The 17100-nt window shown below is 35.7% G+C and overlaps 1 protein-coding gene across 4 annotated transcripts in view; it reads left to right on the top strand.

Annotated features, from left to right (window-relative positions):
• Positions 1-17100, top strand: part of FSTL5 (follistatin like 5) — a 778780-nt gene that overhangs the window by 46084 nt on the left and 715596 nt on the right. For all 4 annotated transcript variants that reach the window (XM_034959355.3, XM_014344780.4, XM_034959354.3 and 1 more), the window contains exon 2: positions 8658-8799. In XM_034959355.3, coding sequence (XP_034815246.2) covers positions 8674-8799 — 126 coding nt within the window. In that variant the 5' untranslated portion in view covers positions 8658-8673. The remainder of the gene's footprint in view (positions 1-8657; positions 8800-17100) is intronic.

The raw sequence follows: 17100 nt of genomic DNA, 5'->3' as shown, positions 1-17100 counted from the left end.
TCTCCTTTTTTGAAAGGGTAAAATTAAATTAATGGTCTTAATTCTTTTTATTTATTACTTAAAATTCTATTCTTATCCCACATACTAAGAAAAAAAGTGTACTGTGTATGTTGTAATCTTTCAACATGGAGGACTGCGTTGAAAAATGTTGGATATTTTCACAGTATGGACCAATAAGACAAATAATTTAAAACTAGAGGCGGAGGATACTAGAGCCTGGGAAGGGTAGGGATAAGGGGGCACAGGGAGAGATTTGGTAAATGATATAAAATTAGAGCCAGATGGGAGGAATAAGTCCTAGTGTACTATAGCACTGTAAGATGATTACAGTTAACAGTAATATATTATGTAGTTTCAAACAGCTAGAAGGAAGCTATTGAATGTTCTCAACACAAGGAAATGAATGTTTAAGGTGATGGATATGCAACTTAGCCTGATCTAATCATTCTACATTGATATTAATATTATGCCTATACATTAAAAATGTACCCCATAAATGGGTACAATTATTGTCCCAATTTAAAGCATAAAATCCTCTGTAAAAAAGAACTGAAAAAATTACCATGTTTGCTAGTGTTTTCATATAGATTTGGAAGGCCTTTTACATACAATCTGGACATAGCAGTCACATGGCTAGTTGCATTCATTATTACAGCATTTGTTTAACTTGTATCTTCACTTACCTTGATCTAAAGCAAATTTAAGTGAAATGTTCCCTCTTCCAGAAGTATTCAGTATGAATAATTAGTTGTTTTTTCTGTGCAGATAGTTCTTGTACAGGAAATATCTTTTTATCTGATTCATTGTGTGCACCTTTTTTTTTTTTTAAAGAGAGATAGGATCTCACTCTGTTGCCCAGGCTGCAGTGCAATGGTATGATCATGGCTCACTGCAGCCTCAAACTTCTGGGCTTATGCAATCCACCCACCTAAGTCTCCCAAGTAGAGTAGCTAGGACTATAGGTGCACACCTACATTTCTGGCTAATTTTAATATATTTTTTAGAGAGGGGGTCTTGCTATATTGCCCAGTCTGGTCTTCAACTTGAATTTCTGGCCTCAGGAGGTTCTCTCACCTTGTATGTGTCTTAAAAGTAGTATTACATAACAAGAATAAATCAGATTTTATTATAGTCAGCCTTGCTACTAACTTTTTAAACTTGGACATTTCATCTCTATAAGCTTTTATTTTTCTTTATGGTAGTCATATATAGGCAATAATACTTACTGAAAATATTTTTGGAGAATTAAATACCATCTGGTGCTACCCTACTATATCTAGTAGGATGTATAGGATCTGTTTTCCCTTTCTTGCTCTTCTTTATGGATATACAACACGAAAGGCAGTAATTACTTGTTTTTGTTGTAAATGGTGCTAGTTAGAAAAAGTATTTGCAGCTGGTACAATGATGGGGCCGCAGCCAATTCTCTGATGAGGAGAATGTGCTGCTTAATGGAGAAAATCCACTTCTCTGAAAGAGGGAATCCATTGCTCTTATAAAACTGGACTCTTCTCACGCCTGTAATCCCAGCACTCTGGGAGTCCGAGCGGGGCTGATCACGAGGTCAGGAGATCGAGACCATCCTGGCTAACACGGCGAAACACCGTCTCTACTAAAAAATACAAAAAATTAGCCAGGCGTGGTGGCGGGCGCCTGTAGTCCCAGCTACTCAGGAGGCTGAGGCAGGAGAAGGGCGTGAACCCGCGAGGCGGAGCTTGCAGTGAGCCGAGATCGCGCCACTGCACTCCAGCCTGGGCGACAGAGCGAGATTCCGTCAAAAAAAAAAAAAAAAAAAAAAAAAAAAAAAGACTCTTTGCAGAATGCTTTTTCCTAAGAAAAATATTAAATTAGAATTCAACCACAGAGTTCACAGTAGTAGGTGTGTAGTTAAAGTGTCTCAGTAGATGAAAATAACTGTTACAACAAACAAACTTGCCTGATGGATGTTAGAGAAGCCACTCCGGTCCTTCCAATTCCGGTTAAGGTAAGGAATAAAAAGTTTTTCTGTCCTTGACAAGGGAGGTTTTTTCCAAAAGAACTTCCCATTGAAAGCCTAGTTTTGATCCAAGTGTAAAAGAAAGGGCTTTTTGTGATAACTGCAACTTAATTTTTCGACTCACTTGTCAATTCAAACAAATATTTTCAATTCCATAAAGAATAATAAAAATCACTTAATGTGTACCTACTATTTCAAATTAATTAATTTTTATCAATTTATTCATTATTTTATTTACCCAAAAATATTTATTGAGACTATACTGGGGGCCAAGTACCACTTTAATTTACAGAAATGATTAACATAGTTCTGTCTTTACTGAGTTAACTTTGTGGTTGGATACAGAGAATAAACAAGCCAATAGCCATGTAGCAATTCAGATGATGAGGAGAGCTGTGGCTTCCAGTCATTCCATTTGAATAAAATTTTTCATCTCTTATTTTTCCAAATTTACCATTTCAGTATTCTTATTTTCTAGAAATATATAATGTGTTTCGACTAAACCTGCCTGACAGCATAGTCTTTGGACCTCTTCTCTTCTCTAATCACATCCTTCTCCTGTCTCGCACCTAGATTGGGTGATTTATAAATGTTAAGAACCCCAAACAGGTATCTCTAGCCCATATCTCTTTGCTAAACTCCAGGTTCCTATATCCCAATGCTTAGCTAATATCTCCATTTGGACTACCAAAAGGCATCTCCAAAAAGAAAATGCCATTTGCTCTCCCAAACCTGTTATTCCCCCTTTCTCTTCTCCAACTTGATAAATCCACTCAGATGGAATAATCTGGTACAGGTGCTACACTATATTGGATCGTAAATCCCCTCTGACAGATGGGGCCCACCCAGGGTAATCAATTTTGCTTAGGTTACACAGTAAGACCCAAGGCAGTCTAGAAGTCAGTTTTCCTGTCTCACAGAATTCTAGGATACCAGAAAAGAAAAAAGGCACTAGTGAGCATTTACAGCTCTTTTCTGCTGCATAATAAAGCCAGAAGTCTGTGGAATGTAAGAAACTTGCTAGACTGTGGGTACTAGTTTAGTACATCTAAACTACTTTCTTCTACATCTTTGTAAGAGTGATAGCCTTTCTAAAAGCAATAGCCACAGTGTGAGGTGAAGTCACATTAGAAAGATACAGAAAAATTGCAGCAGAGAACAGAAAGCCTGGGTAATGTCAGGGAAGGTCTCACAAAGAATCAGGTTGGACTTACCTCTGAAAAGACCCATAGAATTTTTCTAGGACAGGGTGAGGAGTTTTCCATTATGGAGTTGTGGCAGGGTAAGTAAGGCTAGGAGGCCATACCGATGTCTCCCTTGTGTGAAGCCTCGCGGGCTCTTTTCCCTTGCATCTTCCTGCATCAGCCTCTAACTCTTAAAAGGTAAGCGGTCCTACAGGATACCAGCAGACCACCAAAAGACTACAGCTTCCTGATATCTAGCACCGCCTGGGAAAGAGAACAAAAGCCCCTTATTCCTGATGTAGCCTCCCCAACCTCCAGCCAATTAGCACCAAAAGCCCAAGAAGCTATTAGCTACAAATTCCTGCCTGGGGGTAGGAGTTGGGTGGCAGGGGGAAGGGACTTCTCTGGGGTCTTGCATGCACAGCTAAGCTCAAGATTTAACTTATAGTAACCCTTTCCTCATTTTAGTGGTAAAAGCCCACACCTACGTGGAGATTTTATATGCTAACGGTACATGCGAAGTGTGTTACAGCATGTAGATACTGAGCGCATGAGCCAATTAGAGGTCGGCCTTGGCACACGTTACTTCAGCAGTATTTTATGAATATTCACATACAGCTCCCACAAAAGAAATTCCTCTTAAGGCACTAGCTGCAGCCTCACCCTTTGAGCAGCCTGCTCTGCGTCTCACAGTGCACTGCTGCTTTGCAATAAACTTCTTTGCATACTCTTACTTTGAATTTGCTCTCAAAGTCTTCTGTGCCATTAAGTCAAGAGCCTGAAATGGCTCACTCACAACAGAGTGAGAGGCAGGTGAGGATACTTAACCTCTCTGCAACAATTGATAATGTTGGAGATTTTGCTTCATCTCGACACTCTTTTCATTCAAAGGCATGCTACGACACTTTTCTTCTTCTCAAATGCTGCATTTTATTCTTAAGGCAATGCTTCAGTGGTCTTAGTTTTCCCAAGTGATTAGAAGTGACATTCTGGAGAATATGTAAACATATCAAAATCCCTCAAATTTGAATCTACTAAATAACGTAATTACTCTAAATCCTACCCCCAGCAAGCAGCATGGCATGTTTTGCCATGCGGAGAAAATAAGAATGGCTTGATTCAAAGAAACATATTATCTTTTGAAGAAGAGAGATCTCTGCCCACCCCCTCACCATTTTAAAGTCTCACTTTGTTAGATCTGAAGTTAGGCAGATACTTTTTAGATACACATGCATTTTGTTTTCTTCAAGTTAATAATGAGGTTTTTTTCTGATGCTTTCCTGTGAAGATGGGGGTTACAAGGAAAAGTCACAGGATCATTATTGCACCATCTGTTCCAGCTGGTTTGTTTTAGTCACGTGCTTTTCAGTGTTGTCAGTGAGCTGTCAACAAACTGCCAATTAATTCTGAAAACCTAACAGGTTGTCAGAGGTTACTATACTGAGAAAGTGAGATTACGACACTGTTTATCGTGGGATCGATTACTGCTGATTTACAAAAAATTTCCAGAACACTTTCTGTGGATGAGTGAACTTTTAAAGATATAATAATGATATCTTTGGATTCTGTATCTAAAGAGAAATAAGAAGATGATCATGATTCTCTGAGCATACATTGAGAAGAGCCATTTTTTTATTTAGATTACTGTTTGATAACTATATAATTGGATTCAATTGTTTTTCTTAGTGATATTTCAATGAAGAAAAAAATTACAAGGTAGTTATTTACAAAAGAGGAGCACAGAAACTAGGTTTTGTTCTTTCTCTGGTCTTTTTTGGCTATTACCTCTGCACTGCTGAGCTCAAATGCCTATGTGTAACAGAAATCAGACTTTTCCTAAGGAAAACTGACTTCTGACGATCTGACTTTGAATATTAGTTCTGTTTAGTTTTATTTGTGATACCAGTAAATCAATCCAGTCATATCATAAATTTTGCTGAGGTAAAGCATATATGTATATTTATGTTTGTATAACTTTGTATTACTGAGAGATTTGGGACTTGGAAATCTTAGGACTATCAATGAAAAAAATTAATTATGGTTAATCATATAAGAGATGTAGATGAAAATAGCACAAATAGGTTGCCTATACGGCCTTGAAGATTTACACACTGACTTATTTGTATTGACTTTTAGTGAAATGTAAGGCAGATATTTCTAGCTTACTGCCTTTGGGTAGATAAAATATTTCAGGATAATGTTGATCTAAGTCTGAATGCATGGGATCTAACAAGCTTTATAAGATTTTTAGTAACTTATTAAAGTTAGTTGTTAATTTGCTCTATATTTTATAATGCATGAAATATTTGTAGTCATATAGAATATATGTGTGTGTTTGTGTGTGTGTGTCCACACACAAAGAGAAAGAGGAGAGGGAAGAAGAGAGAGAGAAAAGGAGAGGGAGGGCAGAGAAAGAGAAATCTTAACTGAGCACTTTAAAGAAATTTCTGACCTCACTTGTACTCAGTCAGGGTGGAAGGAAGTTGTTTTCATGCCTCTTTCTTGACTCTCCTCATGGACAACAGAAGCAGCAGATGTATTCAGAACCTTGTGGAAAATATCTCTTAACTTGGGCTGGTCCTTTTTGCTTTATTTTTGGCTCTATCTTGGATTTAATATCTTCAATCCAGATGTCTTATAAACAAATATTTACCTCTGAGAAAAGGATTAGGCTATACATCAAAATGACAAAAAAAAGGGGGATGGGTTGCAAATGAAAATATTTAGTTTGCTCAGGTTAGTTTTCAGAAGCTTTGTAGCATCAGTGGAAATAGGAATTGCATTCAACATTATCAGAATGTAAGGAAACATGATCTTTATTTTATCCTTGAGTGCAGAATGACATTTATGCATTCATTTATTGTTCTGGGCTATTTGCTAGGCCCAGGTGATGTAATGCTGAAGAAAACAAAAATAAAAGCAAACAATTTCCTGCATTAACAAAGTTTGGATGAGAAAAAAGGTATATAATCTAATGGAGAAGACCAACATTTTTCAAATAATCATGGTTATGATTTATAATTACATCCCTGAAATGAAGGAAAACTGATCTATGGGAATGAGTAACTAAAACAAGTAACTCAGGGAACGGATTCTTGAGAGAAATGTCTGATGTGCGAAAGTTTTTGGGTGGTAAATGGGGCAGGGGGAATGGGCCATATTTCAAGTGGAGAAAATACCTTACAAAAGCCATATAGCAGAGACAGGCAAAATAAGTTCAAAAAACTGAATGAAGTTTAGTGTCGCAGGAGGTGATATCTAGAGGGAGAGAGAAACACATAGAGCTCAGACACTGGGAACTTGTCAGCTAGGTCAGGGATTTTGGTTTTTATCTTAAAAGTACATGAAAATATGCTAAAGTTATTAATGAGTGCAATAACATGATCACTCAGGCTCTCATGTGGAGAGTGGACTTAAGATGCATATATAGAAATGTGGAAGACTAGCGAGGATGTGGTTGGGGCAGTTTAGGTGAGAAGTGTCTTGGCAGCTTGCAATAGAGTGGGGACCGTCAATTTGGAGGGGAAGCAAAGTTTGGGAAAGTATTTAGAAGGTAGATATAAAAGAATTTAGTGATGAGTTTAATCTAAAGGGCAAACAAGAGATATCAAAGATGTTTCCTTGGTTTCTGGTTTAAGTACACAGATGAATGAAAATCTGGAAAAGTGTGGTGTTATGTGAAGGTGTGCATACTACAAAGGGCTGTTTTTGAAACATGAAGGTGGAACTGTTAAGTAAGCAAGCTATACCAATCTAGAGGTTGGATGTGAAGCAATATATATAATTAAGACCAGAGATGATGTTGAGATAACCTGGGCTGAATGAATGAAGCAGGAATACAGGTAGCTAGCAATGAGATTTGATAAACCACAATATTTAATGGCAAAATAAAGCAGTAGGCTGAATCTACTAAAGGACTGAGGAGTTTTCACAAAATCTATAGAAACAGAAGAGAGAAGTGTTATAAACACCAAAGAAAGTGACAATTTCTTCCACAAAACAACAACAAGAACAAAAACAACATAGAATGGCCAGCATACGTCTTGTAAGAATGGATTAGGAATGCCCACTGGTGTGTGTGTGTGTGTGTGTGTGTGTGTGTGTGTGTGTGATTGTGTCGGTTAGCTTTGAGAAAGCTAAAAAGTCAGTTTAATGGCCTGATGAGGTCAGAAGCGTGACTGAGTGAACTAGGGTAAGAAAATGGATGGAATGATGTATATGTAACTATTCCAGAAATTCAGAAAGTAGAGGAGAGAAGTTACCTTCAAACACAGGCCATTTCTGCCTGTCTAAAGATGGAAGAAAATAATTGAGAAAGGGAGTTTAAAATTCAGTCAAGAACCAGACTCAGTGGCTCATGCCTGTCACCCCAGTGCTTTGGGAGGCCACGGCAGGAGAAGCACTTGACACCAGGAGTTCAAGACTAGCCTGGACAAGATAGTGAGAACCTGTCTCTGAAAAGTAAAAATAAAACATTAACTCGGCCTGATGGCACACACTTGCCATTCTACCTACTGGGGAGGCTGAGACAGGAGGGTCATTTATGGTGCCATTGCACTCCAGCCTGCATAACAAAGTGAGACCCTGTTGCTAAAACAAACCCAAAATACAGCATAGAGCAATGCTAATCAGTTGATTAAGTTTCCCAAGAAATCAGACATAACAGATTGGCTTTGACAGAAGAAAAAGCTCCTCTCTGTCACAGTAGGGAAGGAGGTGTGTTGGCGAAAGTGATAAAGCAGGATATACTTGAACTCAAAGCTTAGATTTGTATGTTTGAAAAGGACTTAGTATTTATACAATAATGAGTTTATGCCATTTTACAACTTATTTATATCCAAAAACATAGAAAGGCTGAAGTAGACATAAAACTTTTAGTTTAAAGTGCTTGTAAATCAATTTTCTAGGAAATGCCTTTTTAAATACTGAAAAAGTACATTAATAACTAAATATAATCCACCTGCATAACTTCTGTTGTACTCAGTTAATTTATTAAGTACTACCTATCATAGACTATCTTATTAACTTCTCATCAATATTTACCAGTGAATTATAATAACTGTAAGTCTATTAAGATTTGTTCATCAAACATACTCAAAGCGAAGTTCAATATTTATATATTAATAATTGTATTCTGTACCGATAATTAGAAAATTAAGTATAATGCAATATTTTCTCTGTTTTCCCCTTTTCTTTCAACCTTTTTTTATTAACTCTTTTCTTACCACATTTTTATCCGTCCCTATATTTCTTCTCATTTCATATTTTATATAGCTGTCTGAATGAAAAAAAGTATTTGTTATGATCAAAGGAATAATCCGTATTTGGAGATACTTACTTCTCATTTCCCTTGGCAACTACCAGCAAGTTTTGATTAGATTAATGGAGATTTATATGTGATATTAAATATTTCATGATACATGTTTTTCAATATATAATTCATTTTCCCTGATTCCTTGCAATTTTAATTTTGACAGGTGAAAAGCAATAAGGATGTTTAAGTGCTGGTCAGTTGTCTTGGTTCTCGGATTCATTTTTCTGGAGTCGGAAGGAAGGCCAGCCAAAGAAGGAGGATATGGCCTTAAATCCTATCAGCCTCTAATGAGATTGCGACATAAGGTACAGTCAATATTCTGAATCTGCTCATAGTGCCTGCCAATTATAAACTAAGCTATTAGTTTTCTGGTTTATTATTCACTCAGGAGCACTTATTTCAGAATATGCTTTCAGTAGTTTCCATATTATTTTTAAAATGCACATTTTAATACATGAAATAGCAGTAAATTTGGAAATTTACAATTTCGAGAACTACTTCTTGACAAAGAATAGAGATAGCCCATTAAAAACATAATTATTAGAATTTACCTACAGTAATACTAATAAATTTATAAAGAAGTAAATATGAAACCCAATCTACCAGATAATTTATATTACTCCCATATTAATTGTGATTTTAGAAGATTTTAAACTACATAAGTGTTATGTCCTATGCTTAGCTTTGTTATAAGATAAACAAAAAATTATCTACACTGTCTGCAGATATATAGGTTAGCAAAGGATTTGTTTCCATAGAAATTTTTAGAAATTTTCACAATATGGGGTTTTCTAATGTTGGGCAAATACTCCACTTTTTATGTTAAATGTTTTGAAGTATAAAATAAACTGATATTTAGGCATATAATAAATTATAAACATTAAATACTTACAATAAATTAAGCTAATGTTTTATTTTAACAGCAGTCCATGATACTGAAAATAATATTCTCAACTTTTTATTAAATCACATAAAATTTTATAATACATGTTTGAGTTTTAAGAAAGTAGGAAAAACATCAAAAATACTAATTATTGGAGAAAACTTTATATATTTGTAAAATTTCGTATTCAACCTGTCTGTAAGAAAGACTTTTGAAATAAACAAATAGATATTTTTTTCCCTTGGAATTAATATATGCATTTACACTGCATATATTTTTGCTGAAATTATTTTGTAAGTATCAAATATTTTGATAAAATAGCCAGTCTTTACTGGGACTTTTGTGTACCAGACATTAAGCTAAGCTCGTCAATGTATTATCTGATTTAATCTTCAAAGCAATCTTATGAAGAAGTAACTATTTTCATTTTATAGGCAATAGATTAAGTCATAGAAAGGTGAAGGAATTTTCTAAATGCACACATTTATTAAATATATTAATTGGGATAATATGAAGGATAGATTCGATAGTCAACAAAAAAGGAAGTAAGTATAATGTAAAAATATACTTTAATGTCAAAATCATTGTAAAAATTCAGTTACATGTGAAAATAAATAAGTTTTTAAAGTATCTAGTCTTGACATATGCAATTGGAAAATTGCCCTTAACCTACCACTTTTCAATTATCAATGCTTTCTCCTACCTCATGGACTAATAATCAGTTTTATCCCCAGCTGAAGTTTAGAAATAATAACTCTTAATGTTCTCAGAACACATTATTAATATAGCAATTTGGTACATATTGTTATGTACCCATTGAATATTTATTCTGTGCTGTTTGTCTGCCCTAAGTTATGTGTCTTGAAATGAGGAATTATGCTTTTCTTTCACATCCTTTTATTTCTGGTGCTGTGAACATAAGAGACACTGTTTAATTAAATCAACGGCAGAAAAATGAATGCATGATGATGCTTTTCTGATTGTTCCCTTGCTAAATATCATACCACCGGTTTTAATGTGTTAGTGTATACCTTTATAAACAAACTATTTTCAATTATGTTTGGATGCTAAAGAAAAACTTATGTGTTGAGGTTTAGTAAAGCTTTAAAGAAATAACACACTGAGTTAAAGTTGTTCGAGAAGCACTAATACCTACCAAAAATCATGTAAGCCACCTTCTAATCTTTTATATATCTGTATGTCTTTATGGCTAAATAGAAATAATAAATGACTGTTGGTTTTAAAAGCAGAGACAGAGAATGCCTGGTCATATCTAACTTTCAACCAACTTTGAGCAGAGATGAGATTTGGTGAATGTGTGTGTGTCTGTTTGTGTGAGAAAGTGTATGTTTGACAGGAATGACTAGGAATCCTGGGTTGTACAAGTCCCTGTAAAAACCCCATCTTACACTTTGTACTCATTGTCAACCCTCATATTCAGCCCTCAGGAATTACCTTCTTTTCTCTGACACCTTGAAGATTGTATTAGAGCTTTTATTTCTGTTTGTGTCAGTCAAGATTAGGATCCCAGAAATTTCTGGCCTTCCTTTTCCCACTGATTCCCATTATGAACCCACTGGGTCCATACATCGCATTATTGGTGAGACCTTACCAAACAATGATTGAAAATGACAAACCAAAAACATTCTCTATCAATTTCTTTGATTTGTTTTCATCCACAAAACTCGACACCATTTGTCAAGACATATACTTTACGTATTTTTTAGTTTGTTGGATGTTTTCTTTCATTAGGATGTGAACTACTTTTCATCTTGCTCCAAAATAAGGATAGTATTGGGCACATGGTACACGTTCAATAAATTATGGTGAACGAATGACTTTATCAGATGGCTCTAATAAGGCTGAAAACAAGATAACATATGTATCATATATACATATATATTTCTATTTATCTAGTTATTAATTAAAATAAGTAAAATTTCTTTTTATTTATCAAAATAAAGTCAACAGCAGCACAATACTTCAAATTTTAAAAATAAATTATTTTAATAGCATCATACAAATTAATTTTCTCTTATTCATTATTTTTAACCTATATGATTTATTTAAATTGCAAAAATGTAAATATTTGTATTTTAAGACAAATAATGCAAAATCCATTTAGATTAGATTTTGCTAATGTTAAATATTACTTACTGACTAGAAAAGTATAAAATAAATAATATACAAAATAGATCTTCAGGTCTGATAAGTCACATTTTACATTTTTCCTAGAAGAATGTAAGTACTTTGAATCTGAACAAAGAGATATATAGAGCTTATTTTTACCAAATATTTGTGTGCCAGCCATATAATGAATCCAGTTTTGGAATCAAAAAGGAAAATATGAGACCTGTTTGTCAGATTACATTGAAATGTTGTAGATACAAATATAAAAATATGCAGGCATATCATTTACAACTATATGTAAACATAAATGTAATTGAAAATCTGTCTGTATCTTGAGATAGAAATGAATGACACAACAATTTATCATGCTAATTGTAGAAATCTTACTTATAATCCACAGATAAGAGAGAAAGCCGATCATATGTTTTATCCCATGTGTTTACTCAACAAGCATGTATGGAACATCATATGTAGGAATTCATTCACTCTCTAGATTTGTAAAATACAATTACCAAATCCAAATTCCAAAAGTGGATTTTATTTACCATTTTAACTTAAATATTGCATACTCATATCATGCTAGGTGGTTTCATATACATTACTTATTGTAATTTATATAATAATCCTGGGATGTAGGGAATATTATTCCTGTTTATTCACATGGCATTATTAAAACCCAGAGAGGTAAAGTAACTTTCCCAAGGACAAGAGAGAGTGACAGAACTAATGAGGTCCTTAAAGGCAGGTAAAAGCAAAGGTAGGGCAGACATAGGGACGAAAAGGCCAGAAAATAAATGAAGACGATGATGATAGTAAAGCAAAATGACATTGACCTCAGGAGAAATATCTTATGTTCTTTCCGTTTGTTTCTCTTGTTCCTCCATAAGCACAACCATAGAATCCCTATGTCCATTTCTGAAATGAATGTCTTCTCCTGATGGTTGTTGCAGTCCTCATTTAGGCCAACCTCCCCATGAAGACTCACGAGGAAGCAATACTTAACCATCCTAATTGCAGGTCTGTGACCCAAAATCTGTGTGTGAGCACAGTGTAGTAACTATTGACAGTCTTGTGCATTTGTGAGAAAGTTCCTTGCACACTGGCAAATTTTGAGCCGTCTTTAGAATTAGTGTACTCAGAACAGCCATGATGAACTTGACTTAACATGTCACTGGGCATCGATTGTATAGCAGGTACTCTGTTAGCTATATTCCATACATTAGGTTACTTAATTATATGAATATTCTCATGGCATAAGTGATTTTATTGCTATTTTGTAAATGGGGAAACTGGAGTTCATAGATATTTACTAATTACTTAATGTCACAGCTGGAAAGCCAGACAGCAGTATTTGGAGATACGCAGTCTAAATAACTTAATAGAGGTTACAGAATGAGTACTTTTGTAGTAATTTGGCCTGTATGCAATGTATTTCCTGTTCTCCCCACATTCATGTGATAGTAACATAGGCTTACATGTCTTGGCACTTTTGTGCTTGGTTAGGACCATGTGTCTAGTTCTGGCCAATGAATTGGGGGCAGAAGTGCCATGCAGTGCCTCTGGGCTGAATTATATCATAATTCACATTGGATCACAATTGTAAAATCTTCTAGAACTCTCTTTTTTCTGAAGCATTGCAAACAGCGTCTGTTCAAGGTGGGGGCTACTTAAGTATTCCAAACTGCCTAAGTAACTATGATGAGTAAAATGTCCTGACAATTAGAGATTGTCGTGGAATAAGAACTGAAGGGTTTTAAATCACTTCATTTTGTACATCATTGAGATTTGGGAGTTGTTGGTTATTTCATTAAAACCTTAGCTTTATCTGCAATCAAGACAGAACTAGAACTTAAACCCACATTACCTAATTACAAACCCTGTGCTCCTTTTTCTTTACCATTTTGGCTCCCTGTTTCATTTCTACTCTTGGCCTTTTCTTATTCTCATTTCTCCATTATCCCTTTCTTCTCACTACTTGCTTGGTTGTAATTTTCCATCCCAATTTAACCCCTGGCTATATTTATAATGATGTAATATGTATGTATTAACAGTTCAGCATATTAATGTGTATCTAACTGGTTGCTGGTTAAATCCTTTTGGGGTCAGTTACATAGCTTACAACCTTTTTTCTTAACTACAGTGCTGATCACACTGCTACATTGTTTGCTGATGATTATAATCAAAGTCAGGCTTGAGGGAAGATCTTATGAGGACAGACAAGAGTATTCTTTGAGTATACCTAGTGGGACCACTTAAAGTCCTTAAAATGCTTTTATCTCTATTTAACCAGATACTACTATGTCCAACTTTGTAGTGCAGAGCTACCTCCACAAATCTAAATTGACTTATGGTTCTCTTACTTACTAAATCAAAATGTTTATCTGTAAAGGTAGTTACTGAGCAAATGGGGCAAAGGGTGTACATGATTTAATAATTCCTAAGAGGGTTGCTATTTATGATAGTACAGTATAATTCAAAGAATTCCTTTGTGGGATGTGATTTTTTTTAACTTTCGGTATTAAAGAGTGATAGATGTGGATTGGTGAAGAGTGGCAGTAGAGAACTCTAGGGAAAGAGACAAACATTAAAGAAAACATCAAAACTTTGACTTCTTAGAGGGTGTGAACCTTCAGGCAGACCCAGGAGCATTATTTCCTGACTGAGGAAAAAATTTGCTATCGCTTCTGACATATGTGATTGCTGGCAGCATATTCAAGAAAGGTCCTTTAAAATGTTAATGTATTTTGCAGAGGTCAGGAAGCAATTTGGACCACCATCTGAGAGCAAATATGTCCACGGTCAGAGGAGTTAAAAGAATATTAGTTGAAGAATTAATTAACTAAATAGTAAGGATTATCCCAATTAATATATTGATATGTTTATTCTGTATATACCAAAAAGGCTGAATATTATTGATAAATCTCATAATTTTTTCTAATAAATTGTTTGAAAAATTTTTTATTTTTTTCTGATAAATTATATCTCATTATTAACTGACACCATCCTACCCGTTTTTGTGATTGTGCAAGAACTATTGAAGAATAATTAAAAAATCAGAGTCCTAGGTTAATAAGATCAAAGTGCACGTAATAGTTCCGTATATTTTATAAATGGGAAAAATGAATCTAAAAAATATTTGAGTTTTAGCAAAAATGCTTTCTTAGTCATTTAAGAGGCCTAGGCAAAAATCAAATCACGAAGATGTTTGTAAAAGTTTCAGTTATGCAAGATGAATAAGTTTTGCATATCTAATGTACAGTATGGAGGCTATAATTAACACTATTGTATACTCGAAATTGGTTAGTAGGGTAGATCTTAAGTGTTCTCACCACACAAGCACACAGAAAGAAAATAAATGGTAAATATGTGAGGTAATGGATATGTTAATTGATGGTGATGATCATTTCAGAATGCATATGAAACATCAAGTTGTACATTTTAAATATATACAATTTTCTGTCAGTTTTACCTCAATAAATCTGGGGAGGGGAGAAAATACTAAAAGCAACTAGTTTTGTTAGAAATGCTCTCTACCTGGATTACCCATAGGCTAGATGCTTTTTTATTGTTAAAATTAACATGCTAATTGCCTGAAAGGAACTCTGTATTATAATGATGATTCTGTTGACAAGGGGTAGTATTGTTTTTTTTCTGAGGTCCTCTGTCCTCTTTTTACCTTCCAAGCTCTAGTCAGGCAGGCAAACATTTAAGCAAGCTTTACTTCAGTGAGTGACTCTGAATAATATCAAGAATTGTGAAAGGTCTGAGATTTTATCCTCTTTGCAAGCTCTTAAGATAGACTGTCACACATAGTTTCATGAGTAGTGATAGAAAACAGAAGACTCCTGGGTCAAAGACAAAGGACAGTTCATTCTTCACAGTAGTAGCGGTAGCCAGAGTGTCATCATTTGGGCTAGTTTTGTTAAGCCCAGTTTCCACAGGGCAATGCAGGTTACGCTAGTGCACACCATAGAGTATGTTACACGAGAAGACCTGTGAGTTGAAGAACACCAGGTCTGTTGTATGAGCCTGTTTGTTCTTTGCTCCAGAGAAAAACGTTCTCTTTATTATAGTGTTACGGGGGTGGGGGAGTGGGTCCTTGCTCTCAGAGCTCCCAAGATGGTGGCGGGCCGCTTCCAAGATGGTAGCCGGAGGCTTCCAAGATGGTGGCAAGCCTCGTGTTCTCTGACCTGGGGTTCTTGGCCTCACGGATTCCAAGGAATGGAGTATTGGGCCATGTGGTGAGTGTTATAGCTCTGTTGGAAGCCATTGGTCACGGAAGAGAACTGTGGAACCCAGTGACTAGTGTTCAGCTCCATTAGGATGAACCCAGGCACTTAGCCGTGCAGGAACAATGGCAAGCCTTTAGCCCGATAGGGAGTGGCAATAGGCGCCTCGCTGGATCAGGAGCACAGCAGACACCTTGCTGGATCTGGAGGGATGGAAGTCAGCGGTGGGTCTGCGATAGTGGCAAACAGTAGTGGTGGACGGTGAGCGAAAGCTCAGCTGGAGCCATAACAAACACGGATCAGAAGAGTGCAGTTGCAAGATTTAATAGAGTGAAAACAGAGCTCCCATACAAAGGGAGGGGACCCAAAGGGGGTTGCCCTTGCCGGCTCTAATGCCTGGGTTTATATCCTGATCCTTGTCTCTCCCGCTGTGCTCTCAGGCAATAGATGATTGGCTATTTCCGTACCTCCTGTTTTTGCCTAATTAGCATTTTAGTGAGCTCTCTGATTGGTCGGGTGTGAGCTAAGTTGCAAGACCCTTGTTTAAAGGTGGATGCTGTCACCTTCCCAGCTATGCTTAGGGATTCTTAGTCTGCCTAGGAAATCCAGCTAGTCCTGTCTCTCAGTAGGGGACAGTAAGTGGTCATTTCCTTTGTTCCAAATGGAGATACAATTTCCATCTTACAAGGCTATGAATACACTAGCCTTTTGCTTCAGAGAGAGACATTTTCTGTATGTTCCAAGACTTTGCTATGTAAGCATCCTTGAACAGAGAGATGGTCCAGAACAAATGGAGGTTACTATCTCTGCTCACAAGATGTGCAGAAACTAATTATTAGAGACCCATGGAGAACTGGCTACCAATACACATTGAGAGTACCATGTATTACATACTGGAGGTCACAATTGCCACTAAATACATTTGCTTAAGGCCAAAGCTAAATGCTGTGTGCACAGAGTTAATCTGAAAACCAGGTATTTGTTTATAGCTTCATTCTACCTTTTACCTAGTTTTGTCCTTTTAAGAGTTTTAAGAAAATACAAAGTTTTGTTGACCTTTGAATGTGTTGTTTGCGTGTTTATTCCTTCAAAACAACTTTATTTCCTATTCTAGAGAAAACTGGCATTCACTGGACTGAATTGCTTTGCTTAACTAAAGCAAGTAAATAAAGGGATATATCTGACTTCTAAAATTCTCAAGATAAAGACCTACTACAGAAAATCGTCTTTTGATCTTTGACAATGAGTCCCCAAAACAATATTATTATTATAGATCTGTAGGTGGTATGCAAAAACAGTTGCTCTTTTACACCTTTGTGACCCTACATTAAAATATTTTGCTTAAAGCTTTAAAAGTAACCATA

This window comes from Pan paniscus, chromosome 3 (assembly GCF_029289425.2).
Source record: "Pan paniscus chromosome 3, NHGRI_mPanPan1-v2.0_pri, whole genome shotgun sequence".
In the NCBI taxonomy this organism is placed as follows: domain Eukaryota; kingdom Metazoa; phylum Chordata; class Mammalia; order Primates; family Hominidae; genus Pan; species Pan paniscus.
Note: the sequence above shows the minus strand (reverse complement) of the source record. Positions and strands in the feature narration are given on the sequence as shown.